Source organism: Parasteatoda tepidariorum, chromosome 4, assembly GCF_043381705.1.
Source record: "Parasteatoda tepidariorum isolate YZ-2023 chromosome 4, CAS_Ptep_4.0, whole genome shotgun sequence".
NCBI classification, from domain to species: domain Eukaryota; kingdom Metazoa; phylum Arthropoda; class Arachnida; order Araneae; family Theridiidae; genus Parasteatoda; species Parasteatoda tepidariorum.
Window position 1 is genome coordinate 74184080 of NC_092207.1, and position 22563 is coordinate 74206642.

The following is a 22563-nucleotide window of genomic DNA, read 5'->3' on the forward strand; positions in this document are numbered from 1 at the left end:
ACTCAAATGTTAAATATCTTACACACAAATAAAGTAAGATTCAAGACAACCTTATTTTTATTCATCCAATTCTAAATCAAACAATTATTTTAACAATACTTTGTAATTCTTTACAAATGTTAAATAGCAGACTTATAAATCTCTAGTACTTGTGGAATGCTAAGTAAAAAACAAAGCAATTCACATATAAAGTAATTATATGTATCAATATATAAACAACAGGAATATGCATTGAAAAAAATCTTAGTTTTTAATTAAGTACTGCACTTATAAATTATACCAGACAAATGAATTTAAAATATATAGATACAAAAGTAGGTTTCTATTTTTTGGATAAAATATAATTGTTTTGAAAAAAAAAACCCACCATATTTTGAAACAATAAAAGAAAATGCAGTAAAATACGTATAAGGTATTAACTCCTCTTTAAAACAACAAATTTTTAGTTAAAAAATTTTTGCAAGCTTTTACACAGCAAAAATCCAGGTTTGTTTCGTACAAGATCTTGTATCGAAAGAATGCTTTAGAAGAAAAGGTAATCAAAAAACCAATTTTTGAATACATGAAAGTCAATTCTAAAACTTAAATGCTAATATAATATGCACAGGGTATCTGCCACTTTTCAAATTCATGACTAATTCCAAGAATTTTTCGTGTTTTAATGAAGTTACTTTTTTATCCGACAAAAGCACAACAATGAATTTAAAAAAGCATTGTAATAACATTGAAATGATAGGTAAAAACAAAACAGATAAACCCAGCATCTTCATAATTATAGATTTTAAATTTAAAAAACAGAGTAAAGAAAGAGTTGAAACAATAAAATAGTTGAAAAAAATACAAAAGCAAATAATTTTTCTTTTCTTTTTTTTCTGTAGAATAATATTCCAAAGCTACTTTTCTTGTTCATTGGAAAGGAAAGAAATACTGCTGATTTTTCTGTTCTCATTTCGGAATAAAAAAAATTAGCCTATAACTGGCTTCGATTAGAATTTTAAAATGACACAATAAAAATTCTGAAATCACATAAACTAAAAAGATAATTCGCTCTAGAAATAGTGTTTTTTTCTTTCGATTTTTGAAAGAACACCATAATTGTTCAAGAACATGATAAAAACATTTTAAATTTTAATAAAATATGACTGTGAGCGGGTTTTTTGTTAAAATCATGAAAAATTTTGTTCAATACCGAAATTCATGACTTTTCAGGTGCGCGGATACCCTGTATGTAATAAAATGCAATCATTTTGTCAACAACAATCTTAGAAAACCTGTCTTTTGGTAACAACAAATTAAAATGTTTGCGAACAAGAAAAGACAGGTAATCATAATTTCCTAAAGTCACTGTACACGAACTTTAAGGCATAATTACTGAAATTTCACTTAGAGCCTTCATCCACTTAATTGTTGAATCACTTCTTAATAATAAAAAAAAAAAGAGTAAATCTTGATTGATAATTTGTTTACATTACACGTCATTCTACGTACATGGGTGTATGGTATTGATATGTCGTTGTAAGTTACTCCTAAGAGAAAAAGACTTATAACAATGAAAACACTGATAATCTCGAGCACCAGAATGTGTCAGTTGGTGGCGACGGATGTGACTGGAATTTACAGTAGAATAGCTGCAAAGCGTACAGGAATAAAGAGTCGTTTTACCTCCCTTGGGTTGCTTAATGGACTTTTTAATGAAACTGATAGATCTACCTGCAATAAAAAAAAATATTAACAAAAATATAGCAAAGAGAATAAAACAGGTAAAATATAATCGATTCTAACAGATTTCCTTGTAAATACCTTGAGAAAATTTGCACTTTTTCTCTGGAAACGGAAGCTATTCTGCTTCTCAGAATTAGATCTGTTCGGCAGAAACGGAAGAATTGTTCTATTAAGCAAAACAGCTTAAATGTTACAAAAACAGAATAACTGAATGTATAAAAAAGGTTTTCTATTATTAATATTCATCAGATAATTTTTCACTACAGTGAAAAAAATAACACAAACTAGGATGCTGTGTAAGAAGTTCTATCCTTGAGCCCAGTCAGAGGTTGAGAGCTACATGAAGAGGATACAGATTCAACTTATTAGTTCCTAAAACTTCGTAGAACAAAACTTAACAAAAAATTCTTTTGAAAAAATCCCCCCCCCCTTTTAAAATGGAAAAAAAAAGAAAAAAAGGGTAATTTGGTTAAACACGCTACATATTTTTACAAGTATACTGAGTTGTAAGTTGAATTTCAAATACAGTTATGTAACCTGCATTGCTTTTAATGAAGCAAATATATATAAAGAAGCAAATGTAGAAAAATTTGGCCATTCCATTGAGGTAGGATAAAAGTCTTAGGCAGGGGAAGAGGACATCAATGTTTATTTACAACATTATTAGCAAGAGAACAATCATCCAAGCGACAAAGTGACACAAAATCAAAGTGCTTCTTAATAAAAATGAAGGAAAATCCTTCTCAAATTAATCCTCAAGTCACAAGCAAAAAAAGAAAGTAGAATTAAACTAACAAATTTAGACAATTTATAAAATTCATGCAAATGAGATTAGAACAACAAAAAAAAAAAAAAAAAAAAAACGTGAATATTAAAAGGTAAACATTTAAAATTTTTACAGTAATAAGAAACTTGAGTGTTATTTATTTAAATTCAACCAATCAAGATGCTTAGATGTGCTTAAAATTTATATGAGCATATCATAAAATTTTATGGTAGCTAAAATAATTAAATGTACAATAAATGCATTTAGTAATTTATGAACAAATGCAAAAACAATTTTTTTTTAATATTCATAGGAAATATAATACTAAATTATTAATTGAATTAAGAAAATATACACCAAATATACAGTTTATAATAAATTTCAAATATTTATTACAAATTATACACAAGTATTTACAATAGAATTTAAGAAAAAAATTATTTAATTCTCTTTTTTTTCCTTCATAATAAATCAAACAATGATTTAAACAATACTTCGCAACTCTTTACAAAAGTTAGATAATAAACTTAAAACGAAAATCAAATGCCTAATACTTGTTGAGTACCAAGTAGTTCACACATGTAGTAATTATACATCACAGCAGGAACATGAACTGAAAATGATTAGACAAAAAAATTATTTTTATCCCCTATATTTTGGATAATATAATTTTTTTGAAAAAAAATGAAGCAAAATACAATATTAAGTAACAATAAAAAAAAAAAATACAGTGATAAAGTAAAATACATATATGACGTTAACTTCTCATTAAAAAACAGTGAAATAAATTTTCCAAACTTGTTAACAAAAATCCAGGTTTGGCCAGTACGTGAAAATAATAAAGTGTTGGCAAATTTATGATTATTAAAAATATTTCAGGACACTTCTTTAACTTCAAATAGAGTAGATTTAGATATAAAAAAAATTGGCCCTATATTTCAATTTTTGCACGAGTTAGATAAACCATGAAATCATACTCATTACAAATTTCATATTAGCTTAATTCTCACCTTATTGCGAAATTACACTTCATAACAATAAAGAAAATTAAAAGTATGTTCTTATCCATCGGGCAGAACATTATTATCAGAAATTTATTTAAAATACACTTTTCAACATTATAATCAGAAATCTATTTCAAATACACTTTTTAACTTAATACATTATTATTCAGTTACAGATATTGAACAACACTCACACACACATAAAAATTTTTTGGAAATGCCATTTATTTTGAAATTATACTTTATAACACAAAGGAAATTCTGAGGTTGATATGCTATTAAATATGATAAAAGATTAAAAACAAAAATTATTGCAGTTATAAAAGTCAAGTTTTTATTTAATAAGTGGTATATTTCAAAAATAAAATTTTTCTAGGGAAATAAAAATCATTTTAAACTCATTAACAATGTATAGTAAAGTCAAAAATTCAGTTAAAACTTATATACAAAAATGCAGACATACATCAACTGTAGCAAAATTAACAACCAATTAAAATATAGTAATAACAGAATTTTAGTGCATTTTAAAATAATGAAGACAATAGTTAGGAAAATGTTAAAAATAAAAAAATCTAAAGAAAACATACATACGAATAAATCCTGCTCAAAAGAGCAATGTGAACATGTATTAAACACATATTTTTATTTTCACTAACTGGAACATGCACTAAAATTTGTTGAACTTGTTTTTGGTTATTGCATGAACAGAAACAAGATGACGGCGAAGACTGTTACTAAATGAAAATGACTTAAGACAAAAAGAACAGTTGAAATTTCGAGCACCAGAATGTGTTGCTTGGTGCTCACGGATGTGACAAGAATTTATGGTAGTGTAACTGCAAAAATTGCAGGCATAAATAGACATTTTACCACTTTTAGGATGGTTTAAAGTCTTTTTAATGAAGCTGGTAGATTTACCTGCAACATAAAAAAATAATATAATAAAAACAGTGATAAACAAAAATTTGCTCACATTAAGGGAAAATTTAACAATTAAAAGAAAATATTTATTGGTTTACATCCATTAGACTTGTTTCCTGCTGTAATCACTATGAATTAGATATTTATATTTATTAAAACAGTTATTCCTTTGAGAAGCATTTATAAAATAGACTATTAACTTTTGCTTGAAAAAATAAAGCACACACATAAAAATATTTTAGCATTTTTAAAAATAACTTCAAAAAGGCATTTCACAAAAATATTGCACCTATACATATTTTTAATCAGAAATAATAAGTGTTATTTTGATGCAATTATTAAAAATTTTATTACATGCTTGATGGCAGTAAATGCAATAAGTTGAGTTGTCATATTGAATGGATTAAATAGTGAAAAGAAAAACATCCATTGCAATTAATTGGGTATTTGTGAATGTAAATTGAATTATCATAAACTTGTACATCTAGTACTTACTTGTATCTGAGATTTCTGCAATATTAAATCCTCAGATATTAAAAAGTCTTCCTTTTTTGTTTAAATATTCATTCGTGGCCCTTCATCTGCCTACATTTTTGACAAAGATTCTAATAATAATCATGAAAAGAAGTAAATACAGAATGTGTGTATAATAAATAATTCTTTAATTTATGATCTTACTATTTCTTCAATAGATTTAAAAAAGAAAAAGAATTATTTTGCAAAAAATGGATTATATCATATCTAAATCAAATTAAACAGTTAGGGTATTTAAGTAGAAAGTTATACACACAGACAATAAAATGTGAATTCTTAGTTTAGAAATAAATGAAGAAAATTAGTTCAGTATTCTGTAATTCCAACTTATGTTAAACAGAAAGATTTCACAAAAAAATTATAGTAGTTCATTCTATTCTTATGAATAGGATTTTTATCATTTGCTAATAAGAGTTGAAAAAAAATATGAGATGAATCTTGATAATTATTCTTTTTAGTGTCCCTGATGTAAGCTCAATGCATCCAACTGATGTGTCGACGAAGACTATTAAGAAATGAAAATTACTTGTTACAAAGTGAACACTTAAAATTTTGAGTCCTAGTATGTGTCACTTGATGATTCTTGATATGTAGCGAACTTGCAGCAGAATAGTTGCAGATGCGACATTTATACCGGACCAATTGAGTACCATTACGATAGACTACAATAATTCTTATGTAGCAAGTAGAGGCACCTGAAAGAGGAAAACAATATTAACAAAAATAATAAACATATGTAATATCGATTATTTCTTTAGAATAGAATAAAAACTTAACTAGAAACTTTTACAATCTATTGATCCTTGGTCAGAACATAAAGTATTCTCAACGTTAAACAATTCACTGTTTTTGGTCCGACCAAGGTTTCCATTGCCTGGCAAGGTTCAAAGGCAGCATGGGTTTTTGAGAAATAAACTTTTTTGTCCAATGATGGATTAACGATGCCACTACGGCAGGAAATTACAAGGAAAGGAACACAGAGGTGGACACTGAATTTTAAAATATTTTTTTATTTGATAATGTTTATTTGAAATAACTAAAATTTAAAAATTTAATTTTTTAAAATTACATAATATTGAGCCAAAGTGTCATTAATAATAAAGAAAAAACTATTACCAGTAAAATAAAACTTTATTAATTAGAGTTACGCTAGATCATAAATTCATAATATTATTGGGTTTATGTATATGAAGAACAATATAATTTGTTAAAAATGCATGTAGATAAATAAAAAAATTAAAGTAAAGCAAAATAAATAAATTAATAAACAATTTAAATTTGATTATACACAGTAAGATAAAATACTTTTAAACTTCCTGGCTCAAAAGAAAAATGTTTTAGAAATACAGAACATACAAAAGAGTAACATTCCTCACGAAGGAAGAAACAATAAAAATATTATATATTGACAAATTCTGAATAGTAATTTCCTAATATGTCTTTTGACAGTGGAGGCAGAACACTAAGAAATCAACAAAGGCTGGTATTGAATGTAGAAACATCATATTACAATAAAAACATTTATAATCTTGAGAACCAGTATGTTTCACTTAGTGGCAAAGCAAATCAAAATACTGTCCACTAGTATAGCTGTAAAATAGGCATTAATAAATCAAGTTTTGTTTAAGAAAAAAAATAAACTATTTAAATTTGATTATACACAGTACGATAAAATATTTTTGCACTTCCTCATTCAGAAGAAAATTGTTTTAGAAATACAGAACATACAAAAGAGTTATATTCATCATAAAGGAAGAAACAATAAAAGTATTACGGATTGGGAAATTATGACTAATAATTTGCTAACATGTCTTTTGAAAATGAATGCACAACACTAAGATGTCTACGAAGACTGCTATTGAATGAAAACATCTTATTACAATAAGAACATTTATAATCTTGAGCACCAGTATGTTTTACTTGGTGGCGTCGCATGTCACGCGACTGTCCACTAGTATAGCTGCAGAATAGGCATGAATAAAGAGGTAATTTTCCGCCACAAGGATGATTTACAAATTTCTTAATGAAGCCTCTCGAGGTATCTGCAATAAGATAAAAAAAAAACTTTAGCAATACTAAAAGAAAACAAAATTTTTTTAAAATTCTAAATAGATAAAAATTAAAAAAACAACGCGCTAAAAAGCAGCAGAAATTTTAAAAAAGTAGCAATAAAGGAAACGAAGGAAATAAAAATATGATCACCGAAGCCGACGTCTTCAGGGGGTACCAGCCCTGGTAGCCATAAAACAAAACCATTTCTATTGAGGGAGAAGCAAATGCCTAAATTAACTCCCTCAGTACCCCTTATTCTCTCTTTCGTTCTCTTCCTTATTTATTTATTTTTTTAAATTAATCCATATGGAAAAAGAGTTTTAAGACTACTAATGCAAATGTTTTCTAAATCAACTCTATTATCTAAATTTTCCATAAAATCTAAAATAAAAAGAGTGACATTATCAAATCATGAAACTGATAATGTAAAATTTCATAATCAGTGGAACAATTACTATTATTAAAATTTTTTATAGCAGACCTGTGGGAATTTATCCGCTTATGAAATTCAAGACCTGTCTGATCAACATAACACAAATTACAACAATTGCACTGAATTAAATAAATAATATTAAAATTTTTACAAAAAATACATTAGAATGGCTGTCAATCTGAGAACTATCCGCCAAAGGACAAGTTTTAAATTTTTTTAAATTTATTTAAACATAATATATAACTTAGTAACTTTTTGCTCGAAGTAATCCCTAAGTCAAGACTAACTTCAGTGCTCCTTGTTTGGTCGCATGACTCGTCATGCGCCATGAAATATTTATATATTGTACTTTGCATTGAATTAAAATTAACCTAAAAAGAAAATACTTAATTAGACATATAAAACCTAGACATCCAACAAAACCCTTTTGACGTTTTAAAATATTTAGAAAACATCTAAAACTAGAAACTTAATCCAAATAATTTTTCAAATAAGAAAAAGTGCAAAATGCAGCAAAAACCAAATTTGAAAATTACAATACTAAAAGAAAACAAAAATTTAAAAAAATTCTAAATAGATAAAACTTCTTGGAAAAAAACGTGCTAAAAAGCAGCAGAAATTTCAAAAAAAGTAGCAATAAAGGAAATGAAAATAAAATAAAAATATGACTACCGAAGTTGATTTCTTCAGGGGGTACCAGCATAAACAAAACCATTTCTATTGATGGGACAAGCAAATGCCTAAATTAACTCCCTCAGTACCCAAAAATGACACATGCTTAAAACTAAACAAATTTTGATACTCTGTAAAATGTGTTAAATATATGGGGAAACATCATCAGTTTCAACAATAAAGGCTAACAATATTACCACTATATTTAATATTTTGAACCGTTTACAGCATGAGAATTCAAATAATAATAATTACATGTAACTTATGACTTCAAAAAGTAATTTAACACATAATTCCATTGATAATTAAACCAATGACATTTAGTATTTAATTTGATTCACTTTACTTTTTCTAATGGCAAATAAAATAGCATAGCTATTTTAAATCTTTATGAACGTAAACATAAAATTTCATTACTTTTCATTGACATACATAAGTATTTTGCACTCTCAAAACAATTAACCTGTACAGCAACACAAAACAAAAATAATCTTAAAAACTTACCTTTTTCATCCTTGAAAATTCACAACATTTAAGATCAAAGTGTTAATTTCAGCCATATTTTACTTCCAAAAAGGGAAAAACGTGAGTAAAGCTTGGGAAAAATTGCGTAAAGTTTCAGGTGGACATGCTGTGCAAGAATGTTAATGCCAAAACAAGTTCAAGGAATTCCGATGTAGTGATTCTGATATGAAAGATGTTCCTCGATCAGGAGGGCTTACCCAGATCGATGAGAGCAAAATAAATTCAGTCAAAACCACGTTTTATGACACAAGAAATTGCAAGGACACTGAAGATCAGTCAAAAAAGTGTCCACGTTAATCTAAAGAAAATGTGATACATAAGCAAAGTTGAAATTTGGGTTCCTCATGAACTCAAAGAAGCTCATTTGATGGCATCTGCGTTATGCACATAAAATGTGGAGAAATTGACCAGTTTTGAAAAGAATGATAACTGATGCAAACGGTTTTGGTTCGTCATCAACAACTTCAAAATGAGAGCTTCTTCTTTTGAGCTTCAGGCAAGGAACCGAACAATAAATTCAGATGTACACTGTAAGCAATTTGAACAAAGCTGTCATCCAGAAACGTTCCGAGCTTGTCAACAGTAAAGGAAAAGTGTTTCATCACGACAACGCAAGACCACACACAATTGTTTAAATAGGCTACTACTTTTTTAAAAAATGAATACCAATAGCAATTTATTACTACAAAAAATTTACATTAAAAATTTAATTAATCTTAAGTGTCTACGTATTTTGCAGAAACACAGGATTATAAGTTAAATATTCAAGCAACACTTGTAACAACATAGTAAATAACTTTAAACTTCCACAGAATAAAATACTTAAACATATTTGAGCTTTGTAAGATGATTTTATTTAAGAATATCTATATAAACTTCTTCTCTTGGATGACTTCTCTTTTTGGATGTACTATTATCTTTTTGAGCACACAAATCTCAAAGTGAATAAATTCAAAACTCAAAAATATCTATTAAATATCAAGTTGCTCTCTCTTTCTCTCTATATATATATGCTATGGAAAAAGCCTAAGTCAGGTAATTTGATTCTACTGGTAAAGCCTAGGACTTACCAAAGCGGCTTGGTTGTTCTCAGATTTTACCACAGAGACTTGGTAAAAGCTAGATTTTACTGATAAAACGTAAGATTTATCAGAGTTTAGGTTTTTATTGTAACATGTATAGTTAATATTAAAATCATAAGATCAATAAATGGAGTTTAACGTTTATAGTAATTACATTAAATTATACTGAGCAATACTGATAAAGAAAGTAAACAACAAAATAAACAGAAAGCATTTATTTAGCAATAGACATACTTTTTAATATAAAAGGATTATTCTGGCACAAATGCACAACATATTGTTTTCCTTGGCCTTGAAAACTAATATCATACAATTACACAAATTTGAAAGACAATAAGAAAATAAAAATGCTTTCATGAAAAAGTTTTTAAGCATAAACATCATCATATTATATATCTTTAAGTAACAGTAATTACCATATAAAAACAAAAGAAGTAAAGTTTATTTTTTTTATATAAATATGTTAATTTACGGGCAAGAATTTATAATTAAAAAAAAACAAAAAAACATTAAGAATAGAAATGAAGAGTTTTTAATCCCAATGTTTTATTCAAACAGCATAAATTTGATTTAAACATTCAATGAATAAATAAAAGAAATATTATGCAAAACATTTGGTAACAATTTAGTTAAAAAGTTTGAGCAGAAAAAAAAAATTTGCATATATATATTCTGACTAATAGCTCTTTAACATATCTTTTGAAATTGAATGCATCAAACTGAGATGTCGACGAAGGCTGCTATTAAATGAAAATAATTTATTACAATAAGAACATTTATAATTTTGAGCACCAGAATGTTTTACTTGGTGGCGACGCATGTCAGTCGAATGTCCACTAGTATAGCTGCAAAATATGCATGAATACATACATAATTTTCCACCATAAGGATGTGTTATAAACTTTTTAGTGAAACCGATACAGGTACCTGCAACATTAAAATAATAAATTTTGAAAAAATGCTAAATGTTTAAAGCTTAAAAAAACTTTTACATATACAATTGAAGGGCTTGAGGCTTTATATTGATAAGTGACACTTTCTTTAATTGCAATATTTAAACTTAACAAGTGTTTGGAATGCTTCTCACCAAAAATGTTTTCCTGAATTAGATGAAAAAGTGGTAGTTTTATTGCCCCAAGTCCTTCGATATATATTGAATAATAACAAAAACATTTCCCAATATTTTAAATTTAACAATCAATAAAAATGATATAACAGTTTATACTACATGCAACATGTTTATAACCATTAAAATATTAGAAACAATGCTTGAGAAAAATGTTTTGCGCAATACAGTGCATTTTTCCATGCATAATGAATGAGACTGAAAACTTCTGAATATAGAAAGTGTCAACTGTATAGAAAATATAAGAAAAGTAAGACAATAAAATTGTCTTTTCTAGCGAATTTTACGCCGATTGTGCACTGAAGTGACATGCCGATTAAGGCCGCTTTTGAATTCAAAAGGTTGACTGCAATACAAGCACACATAATCTTCAGGCCCAGCATGTGTTACTAGGTGACGACGGATAGCAGCTGCAGAAGGGGTGGAAAAGTGACAGAAATTGCATGAATAACGGTTTTTTTCTTTACTGTTAGGATCTTTCACAATAGTGTGAATGAAGCCATAAGAGATTTCTGTAACATAAGAAATAAAATATTGAGAATATGCATAAAATTAAATAGAAAATTTCTATGCTTAGAAAAAGTGATTGGAGAACAATAAAAAATATATAAATTCCACTCTTCACATAAGTTTTTTTCTTTCTTTCTTACTGTAAAAGCTGGTTTTCAGAATACACAAAAATGAAAAAAAAAAACATTATAAAAGCATTTTTATTCCTTTTTAAAATCCTTACAGAAGAACCGGGGGAAGCATTATAAATAAGTGCTTTATTTTTACATAACTTTTTATACCTAATTCAATCTATAAGAAAATAGAAGAAAAAAAAAAGATCCAAATACAGAGCATAAATAATGAAAGTATCTTCTGCGATTTGAAATAAAACAACTAATGAAATGAAGACTAATATTTTTAAACATGCTTTATGTCAATGTATATTCAATTTAGATCATGAGGAAGATCGCTTGTTATAGAGCAAAATCAGGAAATGTTTCGACCCACCATTGACTAGTTGTAGCATTTTTAAGAGTGGCCACTTCTTCAAATATTGAAAATTTTAAACTATAAAAAAATTAGTTAATATTAGTAATGTGAGGCATCAATTTTTGAGCATTTTTTAATACATGGTAAATTGTACAATGTTTATTTCTAAACGGAAGAAAAACTAATGTAAATAAGAGTGAAATGAAGGAATGTTTAAAACATCATAAAATATTCATACTTCCATATTTATAAATACAAAATAATAAAATGCACATAGGGTGCATTTTTAACTACAAAAAAAAAAAATAGTGAGGACAGGCAGACCATTATTTTTTTATAGCCATTTGTTAGATTCAGTTACTCTGAGGCCGACAGAAACCTCTAATTTTGCCCTCTATTGTTTGTACTAAAATAAAAATACTTGTAGTTTCATGACCCAGAATGTGCTACTTACAAGAAAAATCACAATAACATTTAGAAGAAATTTCTTGGCAGATAAATCTGTGGCCTAATAACAATAACGAAAACATTAGAAAACTCTTGCAATAGCTGCTAAAAATCGAAAAAAATTTCTAACTCGTCTATTTTCTAGAAATAGAGAAGATTTTGATAAAAATTGGAGAAGATTCCCTCTAAACATCACTAAGTACAAATGCAAGATAAGAGTAGAATTTGATAATGTATTTCCACAGAAAAATGTATTGAAAAAGATTTCTCTTTAACACCAGACACTATAAACAGGCATGACCTATATATATGGTGGTATTGTTGACATAAATTAAAGAATTTTAGCCACCACATGAATAGCTCAAAACATTTTATTTAATTTAACATCACCTGTAACATAAAAATTTTTTTTGTATGTAACAGGTGATGACTGGTACAAATTTGACAGTGACAAAATTTTTACACAATGTTAAAACAAGAGCTTTCACATACTTAACTAAATAACAGTAACAACATAAACAAATTTGTGACACCTACTAATCTTGTAATAGACATATTCTTTGTACAGTGGAACTTCAGAGCATATCCAAATGCAATGTTACATTTAAATGACATCTTTATAATATCTATAAAACCTAGTCAAGTTGCCTTTTTTTTTGGTCACAATTGTTGAAAAATTGATTCACTAATCATGACAAAACAGGTGATTTAGTCTTTTCCTGACATGTTCAGGATAAAAGATTAGATGTGGTCACACATCAACCCTCTATTTTTAACTTTGTGTGTAACTGGTATGAAGATCCATCACTAAATTTTCAGTTGGGGTAATATAAATGTGGTAAAAAACTAGGTTACAAAAAACACTCTTCCATGGTGCTAACCTGTTTAGCATTGTCCAAAAGATAAATGAAAATCCTAAAGAACTCATAAAACAATAACTTTGAAAAATGTGAAAATTAGTCCCTTACATTGACACGACATACAAAGTGTCTGAAAATGATGCAAATGAATTATTTAAATTTTTCAAATCCATCTTACCAACTCAAAAGATGCAACATAGCTTAAATGTTTTTTTTCGCCATTTCGGTTACATAAAAGGTTAATTTTCATTATGAATGTGTTACTTTTTTTGTATTTATTTTAAATGTTAATTATTTAAAATATTAGGCAACGTTTTAAGCTAAACACATTCAATGTACTTGGGAAAGGAAAAAAAATCTGCATGACAAAATGCATTACTGATGTCTAATTCTATCCCCAACTTTCATTGCAAAGAAGGAATTCAAAAAATCAACTTATAAAATACTCTGCTATAAAGTTTTTACTTCTACTTCCGAAAGCAAAATGAGCATCCCATTATTACACATCTACAGATTTTTAACCTTGATACACATAAGGAATGAATAACTCAACGAGAAACACCTTATTGAGATTATACTGTAGGAGAACTTCCAAAACAATTTTAAAACAAATTATATGTAATATATTTAAGTTCATCTCTTGCGAAATGCAATGAAAAATAAAAAATACTGATGCTATCATAAATGCTTTAAATTAATATGTCGATTTCTGTTGCTTTTGAGGGAAAAAGACTTGGAACAAAAAGAGCATTTATAATCACGAGCTCTAGAATGAGTTACTTGGTGATAACGACTATGGGATATATTTGATGTGACATAACTGCAGATATTGCATGAGTAAACAGTCAATTGACCACCATCAGGTCGACATAAAACTTTTCTGATGAAGCTGGCAGAGGCATCTGCAATGTAAAATTCATCATGAAAGACATTACACATGGCATAATGTAATAATTTTTTGTTGTATGAAATTTATAACAGTACAAGAACAAACCTGAGAGTTCTTGCAATAGATGTATTTTTTATAGTGAAAACTTGTATTTTCTGAAAGCTACTTACAGTAAAAGCAACTTCTTTTAATTAATTAAGAAGAAAAAATCTTTACTATATAGATACAAAGTAAAGAGCAAAAATATTTTTGACTCCAAAAATATATGCAAAACTAGTAGCACATTAAATAAGAAATGAAAGAAAAAATATAGTAATAATAAATTATGTAATTGCTTTTTAACATACTTTATGTTATTGATAGAAGCGAGATAGCAACAAAGATTTGTAGGAGAAGTTGAATTGGTTTGAGAAGGATTTGTTTTAACATAATATTAGAAAACTAAAGGAATAATTGATAATAACGTTGCATGTTTTTAAATTTTTGTATATTAATACAAAGTAAATAAAAACCATATAAAATTAGGGATGTAACTCATAGTTATTAGGCCAAATAGTGGAATATTGGGTAGCCAAACAGCAAAAACATTATTTATATAGCAGTATAATATATATTGTGCTTTTGCTGTTTATAGAGAGCTGAAAATTACAAGCCTTTCACTATTGCAATAAGTACTTTTCAAAGGAGATACATTTTTCTATTAAGTGAAAAAGGACAAAATGGAGGACATTTTTATTAATAATCTCCTTTGTAATGGAAAGGAGATACAAAAAAGGGTAACATGAATATAAGTTCACTATATGTTTAACCTTTTAAGTAAATAAAGTTAGGCGAGGGCAACCACGGGATAAGTTATTTCTTTTCTAACAAATGGAAATTTTATCTGAGATTTTCAAAAATCTTACTGCGTGCTTCAAAGAATGAGCTTTTTGTTACATACAGATATATATATATACTGCCCTCTTTTTTCCTCTTTTCACAGCTTACTATTGAAATTCATATTCAGTGTTATTGTTGTCAACAGCTATTGCAAATAGTTTTAGCAATAACTCCCAATTTAGTCTACAATATGTAGGCAAAACAGTCTATTTTAAATCAAAACAGTTGTTCAAAGTAGGAGAGAGAGAGAGATAAATGTTTTTTCTCATTGTTTAGTCAATTTTAATGCTATGTTATCATTAAATATTGTGTATTTGTTTACGACAAGCTCACTTTAGCCGTTTGCTGCAGTAAATAATTGTTATAACAGACTTTTACTAGATTTTGAGATAAAAAAAAAACAAACAAAGAATGTTTGAAATTTACAATACTAGTATATATTAGGATAAACAAAGATTTGCTGCATAATAAATATATTTGAAATAGTGACAATTTAGAGTTGTCACTGTTAGATTTAATTTAAACAATGATTCATTAAATCAACTAAAACTTTTTCATTATACATTTTGTTGTAAATTAAAATAATCATCAGAAACACAGCTAAGGTTACAACAGTTTTTAAGTGTTACAAATTAGAAAGCATGTTCATTAAAGAATGTACATTGAGTGATACTATACATGCATTCAGATTAATTTTAGTGGCTCAAGAACCAAAAGCAGTTATGCTCTATAAAATTCAAAGGGTAATACGTTTTTTCTCAATTCTTCAAAAGACCAATGTAAAAAAATGCATATTATGATTTATTCAAAAGGTATAAATTTTGATATTAGAAAAAAAAATGAAAATTAGAGTTGTGGAATATTTTGTACTTCTAAATCTAAAAAAAAAAAGTTACAAAAATATATCATAAATAAGAAATTCATCATGAAGAAGTAAAGAAATAATGATAAGGTTTTTGCTAATATTTTGCTGCTACATCTTTTGATAATGAATGCACTAAACAAAGATGTCTACGAAGACTGCTGTTGAATGAAAACAACTTGTTGCAATAAGGACACTTATAGTCCCGAGCACCAGAATGCTTTACTTGGTGAGAGCGAATGTGAGACAATTGAAGACTGGTATAGCTGCAAAATGAGCACACAAACACTGATATTTTGCCACCCTCAGGATGATTTACTGACTTTTTTGTGAAACCAATAGCGGCACCTGAAACATTAAAAAATAAATGAAACACAAGTTAAAAATGAAGAAATTTAGAAAATTGAAACACAATGTTACTAACTTTACAAAATTTAAATATTTTTATATAAGAGTTATATATTTAAAAATAAGAAGAAATTCCCTTTACACTGGAAAATACAGTGTTATTTCTTACATAATTAAAACATATGCTTTCTCCTAATTTTATGTTACGAAATCTATCAATCATCAATATATAGTTTTATGTGTCATAAAATTAAATAATATTTGTGATTTATTCAAAACAAAACAAATAATGTGTAAGCAACTGCCATTCACTTTGAAGAAACATTTACATTTATTGAACAAGGATATAAAAAAATATTGCTTTTTTTGCCAATTCTAAAAATAAAGTGACTATCAAGGCAAAAAAAAAAAATCACTAACTAAAGCTTAACAATTTCATAAATTTTAAAGAGACACACTCCTTTAAAATGCACCCATTAATTTCTGTGTACCAAACAGGAGCTGATGAGTTAAGAAAGAAATATTTTGTTTTGTGTTCTTTTTTTTTAAAAAAAACTTCAAATGCACAAGGTGAGAGTGAATACAGATCTTTTCCTAAGAGACGAAGATATACACACAAATAAAGAAACTAGTAACAAGAAGAAATATATAAAACAAAATTATACAAGAAAAAAATCAGAAAGGAATAAGGGATAAAACTAGACAAAACTTCCCTAGTGTCCCGATTATCAGAGTATTGGGAGGCTAGGCATTAAATCCTCCCTTCCGCGTCAGGCAGAAAGGGGGTGATCCACAGTCATCCCCAGGTTGCCGCAAGATAGGAGACAAACATGGCTGTTGACGAAATAGGTCAGTAGAGAGACAATTAATTGTGCATGATCAAAAAAGCTCAATACTTTAAGCAGCCCAGAAGATTAAGGATGCTTAAATTCCAAAGTTTTCTTTAAATCTTTCTTTCAAGTTGGATGCATGCAAAACTTTCATGGCCTAATTGATCTTTGAAGAAACATATCTACAGCAAACTTCGTAAAAAAGGATTTGTTGGAGGGTACATTCTTTTTCTGACCAACTTATCTAATATATCTCATTTATAGGGATTCTACAACACAACAGGATCTGATCAATCTTTTTGTGAGAGAAAGAAATAAATTCATTCTGAATTTCAAAATTCATCATGAAATTATTGAAGCATGTATATTTTTCAGTATTCATTCTTACAATAAGAGTAATGCTTTGTGTCCAAAAATCAAAAGCTGGCTTTAAACAAACTATGCTTTGATTTCCAATGCAAAAAGGTGATTTTAAATTTTTGGATCTATCTTGTGAAAATTATGATACCATTTCCAGATATGTTGCATTCATAGTCACAAAACTTTACAATACAGTGATAGTGATTTCTTCAGTAAAAAAAAAGAAGAAAAAAAAAGAGTGAAGCAAATTAAGTTATTGCACTTTTCATTATAATGATTTGTTTTAAAAAGGTTGACATTCGAAAAAAGTAGCAAAAGCAATCTTTTCTACATTCTATTTCAAATGACATAAACTTAAAGTAATGAAGACAAACGGTGTTATAAACTAAGATTAATGTAAAAGCAAATGGAGGAAAAGAGGACAATGTAAAAATAAAATACATCAGGAATATCAGGAATATATAGAATTTTTTTCTTTAACTTAACACAGTTACACATATAAAGATTTGTTTCCAAACATTATTTTCAGTTTTGATACTATTTGGTAGACAGGTTTAGAAGCAAAATTTTATTTTGATTAAAATAAAAGTTGTGCAGTAAATTACATTTGCATTTTGAAAAATAGTTAAATATTAATAATAAATATTATAAATAGTAAAATAATAAAAAAGCATTAAATCAATAACAATTAATACACAGACATATTACAAAAAACAATTCAAATTTAGTGACTTATTGATATGGATATTTTAAAAAAAGGATCCCTCCATTTAAGGTGTGAAAACTATGAGTGTTCTCTTTAATTTATCTGGATAACTAGAGTTTAGCTGCAATATTTTTTTTAATGAAAACATGTGTTAATAATACCTTAAATCAAATTTGACACATGTCAAAAATAAATATTATAAACAATCAAAAGAATTTAAAATAGAAAATCAAAAGAAGTTGTTTTAAATGAATTATTAAGATTAACATTTACATTGAAATATACAGATTATCAGACAAAATGTACAATTTTAATATGGCGATTCAGACTTGTTTTGTAAGAGAATTTCTTTTGGCAGAAAGAACAGATGAAAGAACGACTTTTATTGTGTTTAGCTTGGTGAGTGATTACATTATCTTTTCTAGAAGAAGAGTATTCACAATGTTCACATGTATACATTTTAAAAGGCAGAGAAAAGTCTAAATTTGAATGAACAAGTAAACCTAAAAATAAAAAAATGAATATTAAGAATAAATAATAAAATAGTGCAAAAAGAGATAAAGTTCACTTGATAAGATAAATAAAATAAACTTATTAAAAAAAAACTATTAATGTAGTGCATGTTTTAATGCTTCTAAAATATGGATACTTTTAAAATACAAGATTTATTACTTTTATAATATAAAACAAAATTCCAGAATGTTACAAATCATTAAAATGCAATTTAAAACTATTTAAATTTCAATCTTATAAAAATCATTTATGTGGGAAAACAACAAAAGTAGACAAATTTCTAATTAAATTTTCAAAATTTCGATTGCTGTTTTCAAAGACTCTAAATTACGAAAACTACAAAAAATAAATAAACAAATAAAAATTTTTATTTCACTGTAGTTATCCCAAATTGAAGATTTTTAAACTGTTTTATTTGTCTACATTGCTCCTTTCTAACTTCACTTCATTTATACATCCACTTAATTACGAATTTATATAAAATGTCATTTGGTAAACTACAAAAAAAAAAATAACGATGGAAAATATTAAATGATGTGCATTAAATTTTAAATGGCATTTTTTCCCCTCCTTAAATATTTCAAAATCTTCAACTTTTTGTTTGTTATGAAGCCACCAATTATGATACAGTTGTGAACTAATTTTAAAATTGTTATACATTACCTCCTTAATCAAATAGGAAAATAAATGTATCAAATTAATGAAAAATTAGGACTGTGTTTGGGAAATTGCAGTTTTGGTAATTGATTTTAAAGTTTATTAAACTATTTCAATACCACATGTAAGCTAGAAATATTTTTCTATTAAAGGATTTTAATCCAACTTTACCGTGCACTATAAAAATTACTGTGTATATGTAAAGAACAAAAATATAGTACATATTTTAAACATTTTTGTCATAATTAGATACAGTGTTTACTAAAAAAAAAAAATTATTAAATAAAATCAACATAAAAAAATTTGACAAAAATTATGAGTCACACTGAAGTTGTAATAAAAATTTAAACGATGAATAGCTTTCACAGAAGTTAAATGAACATGGTATTTTTTTTTCAAATTTTTTTAAAAAGAGAAATAACAGTAGTCGTAAACCCCCAAAAAATTGGATCTGCTGTTCAGCAACAGTTATAAAATAAAATGTGTTAGGCAGATGCAGAAGAAATCTGTAAAAATAGATTTTATTCCGAATCAAATCAAGGTTATTGAATAAAAAGATTTACAATTATATTTATGAATTATTTATTGAGAAAAGGATTGAATTAATGCTAGTTTTTAACTGATAGGAAATATGTTATGCATATTTTTGCATGACATTAGCAAAAATAATATCATTTTTAAAAAATGATTAATTGTAAACATAAAATTGTTAAAAGTTAGTAACAATTTATATCCATCAAAAAAAAAAAAATTTTTTTTTAAGAGTTCTAACCGCTTTTGGAGACAAGCTTTGGTACCAACAAGAACTTGATGCATTGCAGGTTTTAAAGATTATGGAGTACTGAGCAAATATAAAAAGTAGTTTTTAAAAATGTTCAGTTGAAAATGTGAAGTTTCTAACAATTGGTATAACATCCAGAAATATGTTAATTTAATACCAAATGCCTTTGGCACAAAATTGCTGCTTTGCAAGTTTTAAAGAGACAGAAATCTTAAAGAGACTATGGGTACTTCCCAAAAATTTTATTCAGACCTTCAATATTGAGAAAGTTAGAGGTGCGGTATAACTTTTTTTTGGCCTTAGCCCCAGAAATCAAAAACTGAGAGAACCTGAAATTACATAAAATTTAAAAACTAAGAATCTTAGAGGAGGTCAGACAGTTCCAAAATCGGAATTTGAATAAAAAAATTAATTAAAAAAAATCTAACAGTTTGAGTTATTTGAGAAGACTTAGAAAAAAAAGTATAAATCAAACATTTTTTTAATAGGTGGCCAATTAAACAGTGAAAAACATACAAAATTTAAACTTGAATTAGAAACAAAATAACTAACAATAGCAACAAGATAACTTTTTTGCTTTTTTTAGAGGCTTAAACAAATTAAATATATTCAAAATTATTAATCTAAAAGATGCACAATAAAATAATGATAGAAATATAAAGCAATAAACAAATACTCTTCAGGAAAATTAAATGAGAAGAGTTATTGATTAATTAAAAAAATTAAAATAACAAAAGTTAAACATACTTGTAAAATGGACAGATACATTACCTTTAATTTAAAAATATTAGCCTCAGAGAATTATCATCATTGGCTTCGTAAAACTTTTTATTTTGATAAAGACAACATTAAAATCAAGTCTTCATAAATTTTTTTTTATTAGTCTACTCTTCTAAGAATCAAAACAAATAATAGTATCATTTTATTAAACTTTCATAACAATAAATTTTTGAAAAAATTTCAATTCTAATAACATTTCTTTCATAGAAAATAATGGCAACACATTTTCTTACATTTGAAATAATAAACTAAATTTTTAATGCCTTACGAAAATACAAAGCAATTTTGTGGTAAGAGTAATAAGATATTTATTAATAGAATAATATAAATATTTTCAATTTAAGAAAAGAATCAATTATAAGGGTTGCCAAAATGAAAAGTGGACATTTGTGATAAAATCAGAAATACAAAAGTGAGAACAGCACCACCATTCGGGGTAATAAATATGCACCGCAATACTGATTAAACTAATAAAATGAGAGCATTTGAAGAGAATGTAAAGTTGAGCTAAGAAAGATTAATCCAGATTGGACATACTATAGCATCAACTAGTTTTATAAGGGCATTCCCGTGAAAACATTTAAAAATAATGTTAAGCTATGCTAAAGACTGATGTGACTAGAATAGAACTATATGCAGCACTACAATTTTTAGCGACTACAAAAAGTTTAGAGTAACATGAGCATTTATCATCAAGTGATTGTTATTTGCGGCTAGTACTGTCTAGGAAGAATGGCAATGAGACTAAATAATAATAAAAAACAAACAAACGAAAGAGTGTCATCAATATCCAGCATGAAACCAATACCAGAGCAAGCAAGCCAAACACTGTGCTCTCCAATGAATGCATTGGTACTCTTAATGAAATGATTAAAAAAACTGCTCTAGTAATATTTGAGCAACACACTAACTTAAGTAAGGAATATTGCAATTAATTTCTCCTATGAAAAACCTGACTTTTGTCAGTTGTTCTATTCTGGTACTATCTGTCTTTTGCATGATTTGACGTTCAATTTACATACTCTCACATGAATCTGCTAATCAGTTATAAACAGCCTGTAGTGCACTTCTTCTATCATTTTTAATAACTATGACAAGTGGCATTTCTATTGCTACTGTGTTTCTTATGTTAACACATATATAAACTATTAACTTGGGCAACCCTTACATAATAATAATAAAACAAAATGACCAAATTTTAAATAAAAGTAAAGAGTATTTGGAATAAAAATGAAATTAAGAAAATATCTTCCACTGAAGATATTAAAAAATTAGTATATTGGAAGTAATTCACATTATTAAGTAAGTATGTTTTTGATTCCTCTCTTTACTTGTCAACAAAAATAAGCAAATATTTAGCTTATCTTCNACCGTTGTTTGGCCTCTTACACTTAATTAGTTACAGGACCTTTATTGTATACCGTTAATTAAGTGTAATGTTACAATAGATTAATAATGAATAGATGCAGAGTTGGTAAAAAATGTGCTTTTAACTCAAAAATTTGAAAAAAATCAGGAGAGAATGGAAAAAATCCATAAAACGTTAACCGTATTTTTGAGAGGAAAAAAACAACTTTTATTATTCTTTGAAAACTGCTAATTTTTTACATAGAATATTAAAAACTTGAATTTTATTATTTTACTATAATCTAAATATACTTTATGTGGTATTACCTATTATATTTTTTAAAAAAATAATTTTATTAAAAAATAATCATTTTAAATTTTATTAAAATTTTTAAATAAATATATATAATTATTTATTTTTTCTTTTTGAAATCATTTTCTGAAGTATAATTTTTAACTCGAAATATAATATATTCTTTCTTTCTA

The 22563-nt window shown here is 26.8% G+C and overlaps 1 protein-coding gene across 2 annotated transcripts; it reads right to left on the minus strand.

Moving 5' to 3' along the window:
• Window positions 1-39: 39 nt before the first annotated feature.
• Window positions 40-22094, minus strand: LOC107445114 (zinc finger protein 684-like). 2 transcript variants are annotated; one of them, XR_011636629.1, is made up of 4 exons: window positions 18306-22094; window positions 11837-16103; window positions 4909-11349; window positions 40-4410 (listed from the first exon to the last, which is right to left on the minus strand). XR_011636629.1 is itself a non-coding variant. In XM_071180053.1 (4 exons), exons 1-3 carry the CDS (start codon window positions 18456-18458, stop codon window positions 13971-13973), a joined length of 309 nt encoding a protein of 102 aa, XP_071036154.1. In that variant the 5' UTR covers window positions 18459-22094; the 3' UTR covers window positions 9912-11349; window positions 11837-13970. The 2 variants fall into 2 exon arrangements, 1 of the variants encoding a protein (XP_071036154.1); XM_071180053.1 differs by lacking the exon at window positions 40-4410 and having other exon boundaries at window positions 9912-11349; window positions 11837-14027; window positions 15982-16103; window positions 18329-22094.
• Between the last annotated feature and the right edge of the window lie 469 nt (window positions 22095-22563).

Excerpts from the sequence above, each read along its gene's own strand:
- LOC107445114 (XM_071180053.1), bottom strand. The coding sequence starts at position 18,458 with ATGTATACATGTGAACATTGTGAATACTCTTCTTCTAGAAAAGATAAT. Across the intron at positions 16,104-18,328 it reads GAAATTCTCTTACAAAACAA|GTGCCGCTATTGGTTTCACA; the intron begins GTCTGAATCGCC and ends TTAATGTTTCAG. Across the intron at positions 14,028-15,981 it reads CTCACATTCGCTCTCACCAA|ATGCCTCTGCCAGCTTCATC; the intron begins GTAAAGCATTCT and ends TTTACATTGCAG.